The sequence below is a fragment of the Brachyhypopomus gauderio genome, chromosome 7, assembly GCF_052324685.1.
Source record: "Brachyhypopomus gauderio isolate BG-103 chromosome 7, BGAUD_0.2, whole genome shotgun sequence".
NCBI classification, from domain to species: Eukaryota; Metazoa; Chordata; class Actinopteri; order Gymnotiformes; family Hypopomidae; genus Brachyhypopomus; species Brachyhypopomus gauderio.
Window position 1 is genome coordinate 4,219,072 of NC_135217.1, and position 17,001 is coordinate 4,236,072.

Here is a 17,001-nt window from a genome sequence, read left to right on the forward strand (position 1 = left end):
CATAATTCTACATATTCTAGCCAACAATTACCATATTATATGGTTAAACTGTCTTGTTCGTGGTCAACAGGCCAGTTTTACCTTTTGGCGGTAAAAAATTATTTGCTGTTTCTTTAAGTCCTGTGGGTGGTGATCTCATGTTGGTGTACCAATCCTTTTCTCATAAATTATGAGTACACACTACATCCATTTGTAGTACTTGTGTATCATCATTTATACAGCTGTTACAACTCTTCTGTTCAGCACAACTATATATAGGGGAGAGCGGGGTAATGTGAGCCATTTTTTACATTTGCTCCTTGCTAGCTGAGCTACGATGATATATCAGTATAATTTATATTGTTCCTATTAATTCAGGATATTTCCTAGCTATTAAAGTTATCGTAATGTCTTCAAGACAAAGGGCAATAAAAATATGTTTGTTTTAAAAAAAGTTGTCTTGTGTCTCACTTTACCCCAACTCAGGGGTAAACTAAGACAGACCAGAAAAATTAAGGGGGTAAAGTGAACCAGTTGGGGGTGTGCTTTTCCACGTATGTTTTCCACTTTTAAACTACCATTAACATTACATGTTGTAACAATTACAATCCTTACAGGTAGACTGACAACCACCTATTCCAAAACTAATATCGGACTAGTGTTAGAATCATGGAGATTGGTTAGTTAAGCACATTTTTAAAACACTTTAAAGTAGCACTTTAAAGTTCGAACAATTCACAGTGTGGGAGCTAGAACACAGGACCTTTACAGCCAGCCAGCGGATTTCCGGAGGAGATACATATCCAGGTCGACCGGGAACATCTGAGTTAGCTGGCAGTGCAGATCTATGTGGACCACACAGAGTGGATGGATTAGCATCAGCAAGTGGATCGTCTGCAGGGTGTGGACCATCGGGATCATCTGAAGTGGATAGACCAGTGGATGCAGGCTGCTGCTCAGGGTTTGGCCGGTCTAATATCATGGATGGTTCAAACGCTTCCTCAGGGAAAATATCTCTATTATATGGGAAAATCCCAGTGGACTTGAATCCAGAAGTGATATTAAATGTAAATGTAAATATTACGTGGTATCATTGTTGATAAGAAGGCCTTATTCACAATTCCTGCAATCTGGTATATGGAGACTGTTTTGCCAGGGTTAGATCTGATCCACCCATGAAGAGCTCGGTTGTATAGGGTCTTAAATGGGCCATACACGGCCACGTCAAGAGTCTGCAAGCGATGGGATGCGTGGGGGTGGAAGGGTGAGCAATACAATACCATTGCTCTTTGCTTTTTCGACTGCCTTGAGTGAGACGTGAGCTTTAAGATTATCAAGAATTAGCAGCATGGGACGGTCAGAAGTGCACTGAGTGTGCTGTATAAGGTGATCAAGGAACTCAGGTCAGGTGTCTTCATTCATCCATCCCAGGTTGTCTTCCTGGTGTACTTTCTTGGCATGACGGATTTTCTGCAATGTTTATGACATTAGAAATAAAACATATGTAATGTAATATTACATTACATATATTTTAGATCTGAGAGATCTAAAATACGTATATATAATGTAATATAGACTAAATATAATTTGTGCCTCATGGTGGGTTAAAGTGAGACAGTGTTTCACTTTACCCCACAGCATTTGTCTCACTTAACCCCACAGCCACCATTTTAGAAAAAACATAATCTCTAGCAATTCAGGCTAATCTTCAACTAGCATCAATCACATGGTTTGATATGTTGAAAGTTCATCAACATGTATGATATAAGTTTTTCTACCTGAATCATTTTACTTTGATAAAATAGTTGATTAACTTAAAAGCAAAAAAAATTACTTTTGCATGCAGAAAACACATTTTTGTGAAAAAAAACAAAACTTAACAGCACCAGCAACAACTTTCTCTTCCTAGTAGTGGGAAATGGGAGGTACTTGACAACATATGGGTCATATGACCACAATAGTGTTCAGTTGCCAGGATACAAGGCGTGTCTCACATTACCCGATGTCTCACATCACCCCGCTCTCCTACAGTGAGTAGCTTATTAATACATTTTAAAAACAACCTGTTTACATCTTTTTTGTTCAAACTTTGCTGCTGTTTGTTTGCTGTCAAATTAATGTTTAATGTGTTATATAGGCTACTGTATATTGTCTAAGTGGTAGAGCAGTAGAAATTAAAGCAATATTTTTGAGGAATTATAGGCATAGTTTTGGGTAGTTATTGGGGTGAAATGTCCTCCACATAAATTTTCGCCCAATAATTCCTGCTCACACTACTTATACAATGTGTTATAGGATGATGTGAGCAGTGACCACCCTGAAAGTTGAAATGGAATCTGCACCATTATGAAGATAAAAATATACGCTGTCCAAATTTCAGAAATATTTACTAACGGTATAAGTTGCCAAGTTGTCGGCAGGAAATGGTGGCAGCTCACAAGAAACGAAACCTAAGTTCTGTAGGCAGTGCTCATTCTCCAGAAATGGCGATTGTACGTTATGATTTAGTAGATAACACATCCATTAGTCGGCTATTACATTTAAGTTCATCAACCTGCAAGTCACCATTTATATAGTTGTTTATTATAATTATATGACAATTCTGAACTAAACAAAGAGAGCCAGGTGTTATCTATATTGTCTAAGAATAGTGATAATTAAAGCTATATTTTTGAGTTATTATAGGCATAGTGTAACGCGTTGGGCACTGTACCCAACACGAGGTGTATGGAAACGGGGCTGAACCCAAGATAAAGATACTGAAAGCAGCGCGGTCAAACCACCGTAGAGCAACGGGGAATAAGGCGAACTAAACACGCGGAATCAATCAAAGATGAAATGAAAACTGGACCGTGGTAACAACACGGGAGAATAAACGAAATGAAATCTCAAAAGACACAGAAAACTCAACGCGTAGTGAAGGGAAGAAATGAAGGCAAAACGAAAACGAACAAAAGACGCAAGTGGAAGTACTAGCAGGCATACGCCGCGACAAACTCGAAACCCTTCCCAAACTAAACCCAAAACCAGTCAGAGAAGTAACAGAGAAGGAAAACTTGAGAGAGGCCAGGGAGGGGCGCAGGAGTGAAGTACTCGAACAAGCAGGAAAGGAGGGGGACACTGGTGACGAAACACCATGCAACTTGAGACTGAGGGAAGTGGTGGTGTGTCGTTGGCGAACGAAGCTTTTTGAAGTGAACGACTGGAACCGGTTCCACAATGGGAGCCGTTTTAGGATCCTATTTGGGAGCCGTTTTTTTCCTTCAGTATCTCGCTGTCTCTGCGAGACAGTTTTATACTTTATACTTTAATTTAATAGCACAGTAAGTGATACTTGTGTTATGGTGTCTTTTTATTATGAAGCTACTTTAATACTTTTTCGTACTGTCGTGGGTATTTGTATTTAAATGAATTTTCCCCCGCTGAAACTGGTTGACTGTCTACAGTCTCTGGCATTTCGGTATCAAAATGAAGCACACTTCATGTTCACGTGATCAGTTGCTTAGCCAATATTTTGAATTAGTTTATTGCTTACTTACTGAATGATTAGTTGTTTTCGTCCTGTTCCTTATGCATGGAAATCATTGCGTTGTTATTTATTATAATTTTCTAGACTATTTATTAATTTGCGGGATTTTTCTACATGTATATGTGGTCCCGCTCCCGCATCGCCTGGACTAATTAAACTCCCGCTCCCGCCAATAACAATTAAATTCTGTCCCGCGCCGCAAGATATTCTGACGGGTCCCGCGGGAGTGCAGACCTCTAACTCGGACAATATAGATAACATCCTTATACATTAATCTGGCATCAAAGCAAACAAACATCAGCAAAATCTTAACAAAAAATATATAAACAGATTGTTAAAATATGTTATTATGCTACTTACTGTGTAAGTAGTTGTGTTGAACAGAAGAGCAGTTGACACAGCTGTATAAATTATGATGTGCAGGTAGCTGAACTTGTTCAATCGCCTTTTCTGGAGAATTAGCGCTGCATACCGGACTTAGGTTTCATTTTCCTGTGTGCTGCCGCCATTTTCATACCTTATGATTCAGTAGACACCACCCCCATTTGGCTATTACTTACATACAAGTTCAGCTACCTGCATATCATAATTTATACAACTGTTTCATCTGCTCTTCTGTTCAACACAACACAACTACATACACAGTAAGTAGCCTATTAATGTATTTCATCAACAATCTGTTTACGTCTTTTTTGTTCAACCTTTGCTGATGTTTGTTTGCTTTGCAGCCAGATTAATGTTTAAGGATGTTATCTACATTGTCTGAGTACCAGAGCAGTGTTAATAAATCTATATTTATGAGGAAGCATAGGCATAATTTGGGGGCAATATTGGGGTGACATGTCCTCCCCAACGTTCTTTCTCCAGAAATGGTGATTGTACGTGATGATTCAATAGACACCACACACATTTGTAGTCGGCTATTACTTTTATACAAGTTCAGCAACCTGCATATCATCATTTATACAGCTGTTTATTCTAATTATATGATAATTCTTCAGTATGCAAAGAGTACCAGAAGTTCATAGATTATTCCCATCTTAGAGCGCGGAAATGTCCTCATATTGTGACGGGCAGGGAGTGCGAAAATAAATGGAAGCGATCACGCCAAGTCTCAGGGAAAAAGGATGGTTTAATATGTAAAGTGCACAAACCAAAACCCGTGAACTGATCCGAATTAAGGAATAACCAGCGGTCAACTGGTACAAAGACAAGACATATATAGACAAACAAACGACCCTCAGGTGAGACGGATTGCGGGCTCCGCCCACCTGAGGGACGAACACAACACCACACCCACAGGACAAGCTGCCGCTGTCGACGGGGCGACCAGTAGGGGGCCCGCCGTACCGTGACACATATAAACACCCACTAAGTCACAATACATGCGTGTATTTGTTAAAAACTTACAATTACATCAAAAAGTTCAAATCTTAGTTTTTAAGTTCTCACATTAAAAATACAAGTACAGATTTTGTACCCAACGCTGAAAGTTGTGGCCTAATACACAGGTTTAGGGCCTACTGGGTTATAATACATAACTTTTTCTCCCTCTTCCTCAGGTTGACACTCTAAACATGGATAAAAGAGGTACTTGCATCCGATCTCAAGTATCTTCTTAAAAATTCTAATTAAGTATTAATATGTATAATTGTAAATTTCTTAATGTTGTTTTTTTAAGGAAATAAAAGAGCATGTGAGGATAACAACCCTTCTACTTCACAGACACCAACTAAGAGAAAAACAACTCTGGGTTCTAGTGAGTACTTAAGAAGTCAAGCATTGGTATTGAAAGAAAACAAAATATGAAATGCAGACTGTTCTTAGTTTGCACCAGAGGTGTCAATTCCAGGTTCAGAAAGTAAAAGTCCTCACCAGGATTTTGCTCAGGCTTCCTGGATTGTGCTGATTCCACTAGTTTTCCCTGGATTGCACTAATTAGAAAATCTAGCAAGCTTGAGCAAAATTCTGTTGAGGCCTTTTACTTTCTGAACCTGGAATTGACACCTCTGGTTCGCGCAAAACATTATAAATACCAGTTTGTTTAAATGAAGTCAATTTACAGAAATAAAATATATTGTGACGTTGCGACAGTGAGGCAAAAGCAGAGATAACACGTAGTCAAATGTAAGCATGCGTTTAATTAGCAAAGAATAGTGCTTATGAGAACTATTCAAAACATAGAACACTTACGGTAAAACGCGAAACAAGAACTGACAAAGACATTTACGGCATTTGGCAGACGCCCTTATCCAGAGCGACTTACATTTTTATCTCATTTTTTTATACAAGTGAGCAATTTAGGGTTAAGGGCCTTGCTCAGGGGCACCTCAGTCATGGCCTCAGGTCTGGGGATCGAACCCACAACCCTCCGGTCACAAGACCAGTTCCCTAACCACCACACACACACACACACACACACACACACACTTAAATACACAGACAATCAAATCATAGGTGCAAGACATTATCTTGATGAGACATGGAGTAGATGACAAGAATAACAGACATACACATGCCGGAACACACACGGAAGTAATATGTACTTCTGTGGGTATTCTGTCAGATATTCACTGTCAGATATTCTGAATTACCTAGCACCTCTCAGAACTCGCTCTGTATCTTTCTCAGCCTGCTCCCTGGTATACTTCTGAGCTGCGCAAGGTGAAAGCTGTTGGCCGACAGCTAGAGCGACTTGTAAAGAGAACTGGCCTGACTGTGCATGCTTGTGCTTACAGGGATCATGTCCTGATTTACAAGGAAAAACTGCAGGAAGCTAAAACATTTTATTATTCTAATGTTATTCATAATGCCCACGGTAATCCCAGAGTTCTGTTTCAAGCTGTTAATAGGATACTCGGCCCTGTGAAGAGTTTTCCTTTAACTCCGTCGTTTGAACTTTGTTCTCGTTTTATGGATTATTTCAATCATAAAATAGACACAGTATACTCACAGTTTCAGTCTACTGTGAATGTGTTGGACACATCTCGACCATTCTCGCAGTCCAGTAGCAGTTATTTTGCGGCTTTTGGTGCTGTGGATCAGCAGTTGGTTGCAAAGCTTATGACGACCTCTAGGGCAACGACATGTCAACTGGATCCCATGCCAACACAATGGGTGAAAGCCTGTTCTCCGTCTGTCTGTCCTCTTATTACCATGGTCATTAATGCTTCACTTAGCTCAGGAATGGTTCCGGCATGTTTGAAGCTGGCAGCCATCACTCCAGTTCTCAAAAGACCTGGCTTAGATCCCGAGAATTTGGATAATTATAGGCCCATTTCGAATCTCCCATTTCTCAATACATTGTTGGAGCAAGCAGTAGCTGCGCAGTTAAAGGAACATATTGAATCCTGTGATCTGTTTGAAGTCTTTCAGTCTGGTTTTAGGAGAAACCACAGTACTGAAACTGCTCTTGTTAGGGTGGTGAATGATTTGTTGATGGCGGCTGACCAGGGACTGCTTAGCTTGCTTATTTTACTGGACCTGACTGCAGCATTTGACACAGTGTGCCATAGCCTACTGCTATCTCGGCTTAAAAATATGATTGGCATAACTGGGACTGCGTTAGCATGGTTCACTTCCTATCTCTCTGACAGGCAGCAGTTTGTTTCTATTGGAGGTTTTAAATCTGAAATTTGTTCTGTGTTACATGGAGTCCCCCAGGGCTCAGTCCTTGGACCTTTGCTGTTCATTTTGTACCTGCTTCCTCTTGGTGACATCATTAGGCAGCATGGGCTGCAGTTTCACTGCTATGCTGATGATGTGCAGATTTATATCTACACCAAACCTGCCCATAGCTTGCCTCCTATTGCCCCCTAAAGGGCTTGTTCATCTTTAGATATTTTTAAAGCTGGTCTTAAAACTCATCTTTTTAAAGTGGCTTATGGGTGAGATTTGAAGATTGTAGTGTTATTCTATTTTTATGCATATTTATTTGTATTTATATTGTATTTTATTTTTCCTGTGTGTACAGTGTCCTTGGGTGTCCAGAAAGGCGCTTTACAAATAAAATGTTATTATTATTATTATTATTATTATTATTATTCTGGGACATGGTTAGATGCAACAACAAGCACACGGACACACGTATGTGTATATATACAGAGGCTGTACTGTAACATACTTACAAAAGCTTGAAATTGTAATTGTATTTCATTTCACAACAAATTGCTGTCAGACTGAATAGGTCACTTGTATTACGTTTACAAATACATTTACAAATAATACCATGCAGCAACACAAACATAATGTCAGGAGATACATTGTTACTGTTAAAAATGCACTTCCAAAAAAGTGAGTAATGGAAAAACTCATTTTGCTGCTGAATGTAACTAATAAAGTAACTTGTAATCTAACGTAGTTACTTTTAAAATCAAGTAATCAGTAACGTAACTAAGTTACTTTTAAAGGGGTAATCAGTATTCAGTAATCTGATTACTTTTTCAAGGTAACTAAGCCATCACTGTTAATAATAGTAAATTAATAATTAACAAAGAATTAACCATAAACTCCAGCTTATCCAGGGAAATCTTCCTAATAGGGCAGTGAGTTCAGACTGCCAAATATACAAAACCTGCACTGCACCTCAGTGACTTTGTGATACAGGAGCAATGTACAAGTGAGGAGCTAAGAAAGCATTTTCCTCTCCACTATATGCAAACAAAGACAGAAAGCAAGTGTTTGGAGAAGCAGGTCAAGCAGCTTAAGTTTCTTAAGCTAGTTGAGATTAACCTTTTTAAGAATTTTTTTATATGATAAATGAAAATATTCAATGTTCAACATTAAACCCTTTGTAATTTTCCCTCGCATCACTTAATTTTTTGTAATTTTCCTTTTCTGATAAAGGTAGACAAGATGTAATGACAAATTTTAAAAAAGCCAAAGAAATGATGGGACATGTTCAACATAAAATCAAAAATGAACCTGAAACAGACTCCAACAAGAATCTCCTTGCATATATCAGGTACAGTAAAAGCTTTATTAGGCTGTTGTATAAAATAGAGAATATGTAATTTTAATTATTAATTTCTTTGCACAGGGATAAGATCTCAAATCTGAACAAAGACATAAAAAATAAAATTACCATAGGAGTGTTTGGAAGCACTGGACATGGTAAGAGCTCACTGATCAACGCTGTTCTGGGACACAAGTTCCTGCTACCAACAGGATCTGGCACTGCCTGCACATCAGTAATCATACAAGTGGAAGCCAATGAGAAAGAGTCCAACTACATAGCTGAGATTGAATTCATTCCAGAAGAGGTATCACTCATTTATTAATTAAAGAACATAGAACAATTTAAAAACTCACTAAAACAGTGTGGAAAATGTAATTCACATTTTTATCATTTAAATGATAAATTAGTGTAAATTAGTGTTTAAATGTGTTGTGACTAGACAGGAGGGGCAGGCATTTCTGCAGCTTTGAAGAGAAGACAGGATTAATGTGTGTGTGTGCGTGTGTGTGTCTATAGTGTTCAACAAGACTCACGTATGTATGTCCATGTATGTATTTCCTGTGGGTGTGGTCTTGTGTGCGCATGTTAATTTGTCACACCCGTCTTGTTATCGTAATGTGTATTTAATGTGTGTCTATGTTCTGATCCCTGCTCGTCTTTGTTAGAGTCTCGCTTGTATGTGTGTTTTAAATGTTTACGTGTTTTGAGTGCATGAAGTACTATTCCATTAATAAAGAAGCTGTTTGAAGTGTATTTCACCTTGCCATCCTGTTTATACCTTATACCTGACTAATCACATGTCCGGCTACAGAGAAGAATACAAGATAATTATTTGAGTTTCAGTCATATATTGAAAGTAATTACATATCATCATCTCACAATTTCAGGACTACTTTTGTGATTCTAATTCAAATGTTTTTAAACTTTAGGATTGGGAACGTGAATTTGCGTCCTTTCTGAGTTGTTCAGAACCTGTTGTGGACAAGGAAGAGCTACTTGCAGCAGAGGAGAAGATTAAAGCACTGTATGGAGTTGAAGCTAGTTCAAAGAGCTCTGAAGACCTCAAACAAAAAGAACGTACCTTTAAAATTGGAGCCATGGTGAAAAAGAAAAAAATAGAAATTAAATGTAAAAGTGTAAGTCACTATGGGCTTGTTTTGAAATTATTTATACATTTTGTTAGTCTATTAAAATGCAGTATTCTACCTATTGAATTGAACAATTTATGTTTGCACCATCAGGCAAAAGAACTGTCTAGCAAAATTGTAAATTATGTTAGACAAAAAAACGAAAATCCTGGCAAATGCTACTGGCCGATAGTGAAGATTGTGACCATCAAGGTTCCAAACTGCAAAGATTTTCTGGAGCATGTTGTGTTAGTGGATCTACCTGGAACTGGAGACTGCAACAGGACCAGAGATGAGATGTGGAAAACGGTGATTACTACTGCTTATTTTAGAACATAACCAAATGTACATCACATTTTTATTAAAAGATGGACTTAAATTTCCTCACTCAAGACAGCTTTAAAAGAATCACTTACCTAATTCATATTAATGCTTGAACAAGACAAACAAGGATAAAATAATTTTTTCATGATGGAACATTTGTCTTGTATTCTCTGACGTTCCGTAGATGTTGCATAAGTGTTCTTCATTGTGGATTGTGAGTGACATAAATCGCGCTGATTCTGACAAGTCTGCATGGGAAATGTTGTCTAACTGCATAAAACACGTGGCCCAGGGAGGAGAGTGCAGCAGTATCTCATTCATCTGCACCAAGACTGATACTATTGACCCAGAGGAATACATGTGAGCTACAGCTATAGTTTTAATAGTTACATCCCATATACATGATGTAATTCATATGACTTAAGGGCTTGGGGACAGAGATTTGTTATATAGCCTGATTATTTCATTATACTTCTGTGAAAGATAAATTCAAATTACCGGTACTACTTTAACTGAACCAACCTAAATAGATTAGATTTGCACAATATTAGTGGAATTGAATCATTATTAGTTTGACCTCTTTTCATAACAATATAAAATTGACAAACATATTTAAAATATAGATTCAACGAGCTTGAAGATGACAACTGTCTCAACATACCTGAGGTAAATAGAATTTTATTTAGAATAATGCAGATAATTTCTGTAAAAATAACTGAAGTTGATTGGTAGACTGATGGTAACAGCTAAATGTGCATTAATAAATATTTTGTACATCTTTGCAGGACTCTCAGCCTGCAGATGAAATAATTAAATGCATAAGACACAGAAACGACAAGTCCAAGAAAAGTGTGAAGGAGAATTTTGATTTGCAAACCACAATAAAGGTGCTCTTTAAAATGTTTTTAAAAAGCAGGAGAGCTCAGAAAACAATTCATATTTATCAGGGCTTAATTTGTAAATCAAACATTGCCGGAACGCAAGCGTAAATTGTTACACTGGCGGTATAATATTTTGCCGGATCGAGGCAGACAGTTCCCGGAACGCACGTTTCAAAATGAGTTTCAAAATGAGTTTCCGGATCCTGTTCCGGCAGGATACGGCTCAAATTAAGCCCTGATATTTATACAAAATATGACAAAATATAAATATGAATGGTCTGTCTTAGATATTTTTAACTATATAAGGGAGAATAGGAATGTAAGAATATAGTATTAATAAATTTAATCGAATCTAATTACCTAATAATATTGGTTAATATTGTAACGGGCCAGACTCATGAGGCTGATTTGGAACCATGTGCAGGTTTTAATAAAATATAGAACAATCCAGAGAACGTAGTCAAATACACAGACAGAGGTCAAAATCCAAGGCTAGGCAAAGGCAAGGTCGGGAACAGAACAGAGATCATACACTTGAGACTGAAATCAGGGGTAAGCGCTCGGTATGCAAACACTGGAGGAATGGCAATACTTCGCAGTGAGAATGGGGCTGGGCGGGTTTACATATGCCTGTCAATCACTCATGATTTCCAACAGCTGATCTGTTTAAAACTCCGGGGAGTCGGACCTCTGGTGGCGAGACCAGGGAATGCAGGACCTGATAAATATATAGAAAACTACTACCAGCACATACTGCAGTGTTATGGAGTCAAATTAGGGTATTTAATGGTGACGAAAAAATAATAATATCGCAAATATAAGATTAGCATTTTGCATTTTACGTTCCTAATTTGTTTCTGCAATACTTTCCCTCTTTTGCGTTTCTTTCTTTTCTTTGCGTTTCACATTTTATGTTCATAATTTTTTTTTGCGCTTCTCTCTTTTCTTTGCTTCGGTTTTACCCTCTGTGTGGGGGCGGGGAAAGAGGCGTGGCCAAGAGCGAAAGGCGTGCTGTGAACGTTCAGCGTCATCAGTTGAACCGTCACACAGCGCGGCAATTTGGTTACTGGTATCATGGTAGACGGTCGCCCAGCTGGACCACAGGTATATGCGTGCAGACATAGACATCAGGTGCTAAAGCACCACCAACTCTGCCCTTTATCAACGAATGTGCCCTTTTAAAACTTCGTTTAAAAAATATATATTATTATTATTAACAACATTTTACTGAGGTCGGTTTGAAATGATCTTTTGAAAACCTGAGCGAATAAAAACAATGCCCTGAAATGCGCCACCACCTCACACACACCCGACCTCTCTCTTCCTTTAACACCAGATGCGCTGCAGCAGCAGTTCAGTTCAGCGAGTGGAAGGAAGCTGAACTGGCTGAACGTTCACAGCACGCCTTTCGCTCTTGGCCACGCCTCTTTCCCCGCCCCCACACAGAGGGTAAAACCGGAGCAAAGAAAAGAGAGAAGCGCAAAAAAAAATATGAACGTAAAATGCGAGACGCAAAGAAAAGCAGTGACGCGCAAACAAAAGAAAGAAACGCAAAAGGGAGAAAGTATTGCAAAAAAAAAGCAGCAACATAAAATGTGAAACGCAAAGAAAAGAAAGAAACGCAAAAGAGGGAAAATATTGCAGAAACAAATTAGGAACGTAAAATGCAAAATGCTAATCTTATATTTGCGATATTATTTTTTTTTCGTCACCATTAAAGACCCTAATTTGACTCCATACAGTGTCTTACATGAGTACTGTGACGCTTGCGAGCGCTTCCACAAAACGAGGCGGCACAAAACGAATAAGCACACTTTTTATTCTTTATTTTGAATGTGATGCGCAGACAGTGCACGTAGAACACATAGACAACGAGTGACTCTGACAAAGACGAGCACGGAACACTGCGCGAACGCACATTAAATAGACAGACCACATAAGCCCCGAGTGATCACGAGAGCCACAGGTGTGACCGATGAACATTCTGACGCAACCACATCCACGGAGATCCACGATCTAGACGTAGACGTTACACACGCCCAAAGGGGAGGGGTCAGGGGTTGTAACGTGACGAATACACAGTTTAGAATAATGTAAAGGTTCTAGAGATTAGTTTGGCGATCATGTCATAATGAATCTCTGGCATTTCAATTTTAATAGTGGAGTCCTTTTACATTCTAGAGCCTTGGATTTCTATTGTGAAACATAAAAGGATAAGTGATTAAAAATGTAAAGAGAAAACCAAAACTCTGACCTTTCAGCTTTGATTCACTCTCAGTGCTTTTCCAATGTTTGCACCTCCACTAGGAAAGTTTCAGATGTGGTGAGGGCTTCTTCTCTGTGTTCACTGTGAGTGCTAAAGAATTCACCAAGGCCAATCCTACCATGGACAAAGAGCTAACAGGTAAGCACCAATTATTTGGATTTATTAGATTTTTTTTACCCATCCACAGTGAATAAATAAACACCAGTTAGAACTGCACACTGGGAGCAGTGAACACACACACACACACACACACACACAGGGCAGTGGGAAGCCACCTGCTGAGGTGTCTGGGGAGCAGTTGGGTGTTAAGTGCCTTGCTGATCAGCATTTCAGCCTTGGTTACTGCTGGTTGCTGGGAGTGAACCACTGATGTTTTATTCCCAAGCCCAAGTCTCTAACCTATAGGTCACAGCCACCCCATTTATTGACGCATCATTAGTTCATTTCACTGTATAAACAACATCACTAATAAAACTCTTTTTTATTCTTCAGTAGTAAGAATGTTCTTTTATTTGTTCTTATATAGAGATACCTGCTCTCAGGAATGTCTTAAAGACACACAACACCAAAAAGACAAAGGACCTGGAAAAATGCTATATCTCAGCAGCATTTGGAATTATCTCATTGATTCAAAGTTTCATCGGCGCTGCTATGGTATGTCACACTGAATTATTATTATTGTTGTTGATCTTTTTGATATCATTTTGCACTTGCTTTTGTGCTAATAAGTTGTACTTAGAAGCACAAGTGATGTTTTAAGCCAAATGGGTTCAAAAATGTCGCAGCCCTGATGAATGTAAAATGTCACACCAGTGGCTGCACTGCTCTGCCCATTAGACATTTTATCGCCCCACACTGCTGTTGGAGCCTGCAGACATGGTCAAGCTCACTGCACAGGGAGTAAATAAAACGAAAAAAACTAATTAAACAACATCAATACACTACCAAAACCCACAGAATGCCACATTTCTAAAATACTTTTACAGTTTTTGTTGTCATACTCAAAGATTTTAACCAAGATAGATATTTCACATGTTTGTTAGCATAAATTACAGGTGGAGAGTTACACAATACTGGTTTATGTAACATTATCAACATCAGCAAAACCATTATAGGGCTGTGTCATGGGTCTTTCAAGGCCAACTTCAAAAGGTCACACTGAAAAATGTAAAAACATTTTACAAAGGTATTAAATGAGTTCACAAACACTAAAATAATATATAATAAAGCATTGCCTCAGCTACATGAGCAGTTATTACATGATGTAACCTGCGAAGCGAAACAGGACGCTGAGTCAAGAGTAGCTGTGTTGCCGTTTGATGGTATCAAAACACACGGGATGCGAGCCAGACAACTACTGACAGACGTCGACTAGCACACACACTTCAATACACAAACACAAACAAGACACGTGTGCAACACAACGTTAAGAAGCAGTGGCGGCTTGTGCTATAACTATAAACTGAAAATAGCAGAAGAATATTACTTTAGCTTGTTGACGTATTAATATATACTTAAAATATATGTGTGATGGGCAGGGAGTGTGAAATAAAAAGGAAGCGATTACGCCAAGTCTCAGGGGAAAAGGAGAGTTTAATAATAATCTGCACAAACCAAAGACCCGTGACACGATCCAAATTAAGAATACAATAACCAGCAGTCAACTGGTACGAAGATGAGACATATATAGACGGACAAAGGACCGCAATAAAAAATAATTAATCAGTCACATTTTATCTCAGTACCTCAGACCACACTTACATGCAATAAGTGATTGTAAATAAATGTCTTTAATGCATTGTTTATACACATTTCTATACTACTTTATATTTCACAATTTCTTTGAAGCAAACACTAGTGAATAGAAAAACAACACATATGGAGTTTTGAAATGTAATGCTACTAATACATGATGAAGAAAACACAAGTTTTTGTACTAAAACTGGCTTTATACTTTATGAAAATGTGTTTAAGATGGAATGGAAGTCCACATTACAAGAGATGTTGATCAAAAATCTTCAAGATGCAGTTGAAAACCTGTGTGATTATTTTGACCAAGTTCATGATCAACTGGAAACACGTCTTTCAAATGGAGAAATAGAGTCTGAAGAAAAATGCGAAGAAACTGCAGAAAATGAAATAAAACCAGTAAGTATTTTTCTTTGAATTTTACTGTTTATATTTAGTTTCATACGGTCTCGTTATTTCATTCCATTTTTAATTATTTGTTATGCAGAATAGGGACGGCCGTGGATTTCACAGAACACTGACATCACTGTGCAAGAACGAAGGATCATGCAGATCAAAGAATAGAAAATTTGACCTGAATGAATGCTTAGCTACACACATGTATGAGCACATTGACAAAAAATTCAGCGATTTTTTCCCGTGAGTACAACTTGATTCTGATGACTGCATTTCTAATGACTTTCTAACTTTTAGAAAACAGATAATTTTGGGTAAATTTAAACTTACCTATATCAAACAATTTATAATCTACAGTATTTACCTGATTGAGTCTACTGTAAATTAACTGTGGACTCTGGCTTGGTTCAGTATTCCCAACTAGATGATATATTCAGTTTATAGCCCAGTTTGTCAAGTCGACTATAAGTGAAGCCAGTCATGACTCCACAGGCTGCCTCTGTGTGGTGCTCCTACCTTTCACGCATGTTGTTCTTTGTTAAAGTCATCAACAGTGAACTGAATCACTTGGAGCACAGGTCCATTTTCATTTATCTTGCAGTTTCTCCCAAACAGCTCATTTCTGTATTTCTTTTGGCTGTATTTTGTAATTACATCCTTGTCAGGAATGCCAATCACACCCGGGACCGCCAGTGGGCGCCATTGCCCAGCACACTTGACTTTAATTCACTATTCACCACACCCTACTTAAGGACTCTGTTCACAAGTCACCAGTGCAAAATGTTGCCTCTCTGTGTAGCATACTAAGCCGTGTTCCTTTATACTCTCTGTATGATATTCTGGTTTCTGATATTTGCTCTGTCTTTTTGATATTCTCCCATTTGCCTAGCCCTTTTTGTACCTTTGCCTGCCGCTTACCCTTTGGGGTTGTCCTCCGTTTGTTGATTGGCTGTATTAAAATCATATTCTATTCTACCTGCATATGGACGTCTTCTGGTTCACAATCCTTACAATCCTGATCTGGTTGCTTACACAAAACTTTGTTAGTGGTGTTCAGTGCTCAGAGGTGCTCAGCACTCAGTGGTGTTCATTACTTGCCTTATACCAGCAATCTTGCTTTCCAGAGTTGAGGAAGCGGCAGTAACTGAGGACTCAGTGCTAAAGAACATTGATGATTTCACCATCATCTCAAATGATGTGAATGAGAACAATGGGAACATCTCACAAAAACACATGGTGGATTTCTTCAGAATGCAGGCAAGAAGGGATATTATTTTGTGTTAAAGGATTTGTGAAAATGTTTGAAACATTTACATTGGAGTTGTTGAGCAAATGTAGTTAACAAGTTAACAAAGTCACCACCACAAATGTTTTCTGTATTTCTTCAGCTTTAAATTGTTTTGCTATAATATTTTATATAATTCATGACATCATGCTCATGATGCTCATGACACCTTTGACCTTGTGTTATGGAATAATTTTGAACTAGTTATAATATAATCATTTTGAACTTTTGTACTAACTGCAGTAATTTTGTTTGACTTTCACCAACCATAAATAACATGTAATCTGACTTATTCTTATTCTGCTATGTAAACAGGAAAAGAACCTGAAGGCAAGGATTAAATTAGATGTTGTTGATCAAAAAAAAAAAATTTACGAATCACTTTCAGAATCCATTAAGACAACAATGAAGCCCAGCTATGAGAGTATGTTACGGTTTCTCATACTTCCATTGTTGTGTTGCGCAATGTAAACCCCATGGAAATGAATCAGGATTGTGTTGTGCAATG

The 17,001-nt window shown here is 38.2% G+C and overlaps 1 protein-coding gene across 4 annotated transcripts in view; it reads left to right on the forward strand.

Annotated features, from left to right (window-relative positions):
- The window catches only part of LOC143518508 (nuclear GTPase SLIP-GC-like), a 51,311-nt gene that overhangs the window by 33,404 nt on the left and 906 nt on the right, over positions 1-17,001 (forward strand). For 2 of the 4 annotated variants that reach the window (XM_077011012.1, XM_077011014.1), the window contains exons 2-16: positions 5,071-5,098; positions 5,190-5,267; positions 8,354-8,471; positions 8,547-8,769; positions 9,395-9,601; positions 9,707-9,901; positions 10,101-10,276; positions 10,540-10,582; positions 10,702-10,803; positions 13,105-13,201; positions 13,590-13,717; positions 15,038-15,211; positions 15,300-15,451; positions 16,333-16,465; positions 16,809-16,917. In XM_077011012.1, coding sequence (XP_076867127.1) covers positions 5,071-5,098; positions 5,190-5,267; positions 8,354-8,471; positions 8,547-8,769; positions 9,395-9,601; positions 9,707-9,901; positions 10,101-10,276; positions 10,540-10,582; positions 10,702-10,803; positions 13,105-13,201; positions 13,590-13,717; positions 15,038-15,211; positions 15,300-15,451; positions 16,333-16,465; positions 16,809-16,917 — 1,963 coding nt within the window. Of the gene's footprint in view, positions 1-3,358; positions 4,153-5,070; positions 5,099-5,189; positions 5,268-8,353; positions 8,472-8,546; positions 8,770-9,394; positions 9,602-9,706; positions 9,902-10,100; positions 10,277-10,539; positions 10,583-10,701; positions 10,804-13,104; positions 13,202-13,589; positions 13,718-15,037; positions 15,212-15,299; positions 15,452-16,332; positions 16,466-16,808; positions 16,918-17,001 lie in introns of those variants that run through there. The other 2 variants (XM_077011013.1, XM_077011011.1) reach the window with 2 other exon arrangements.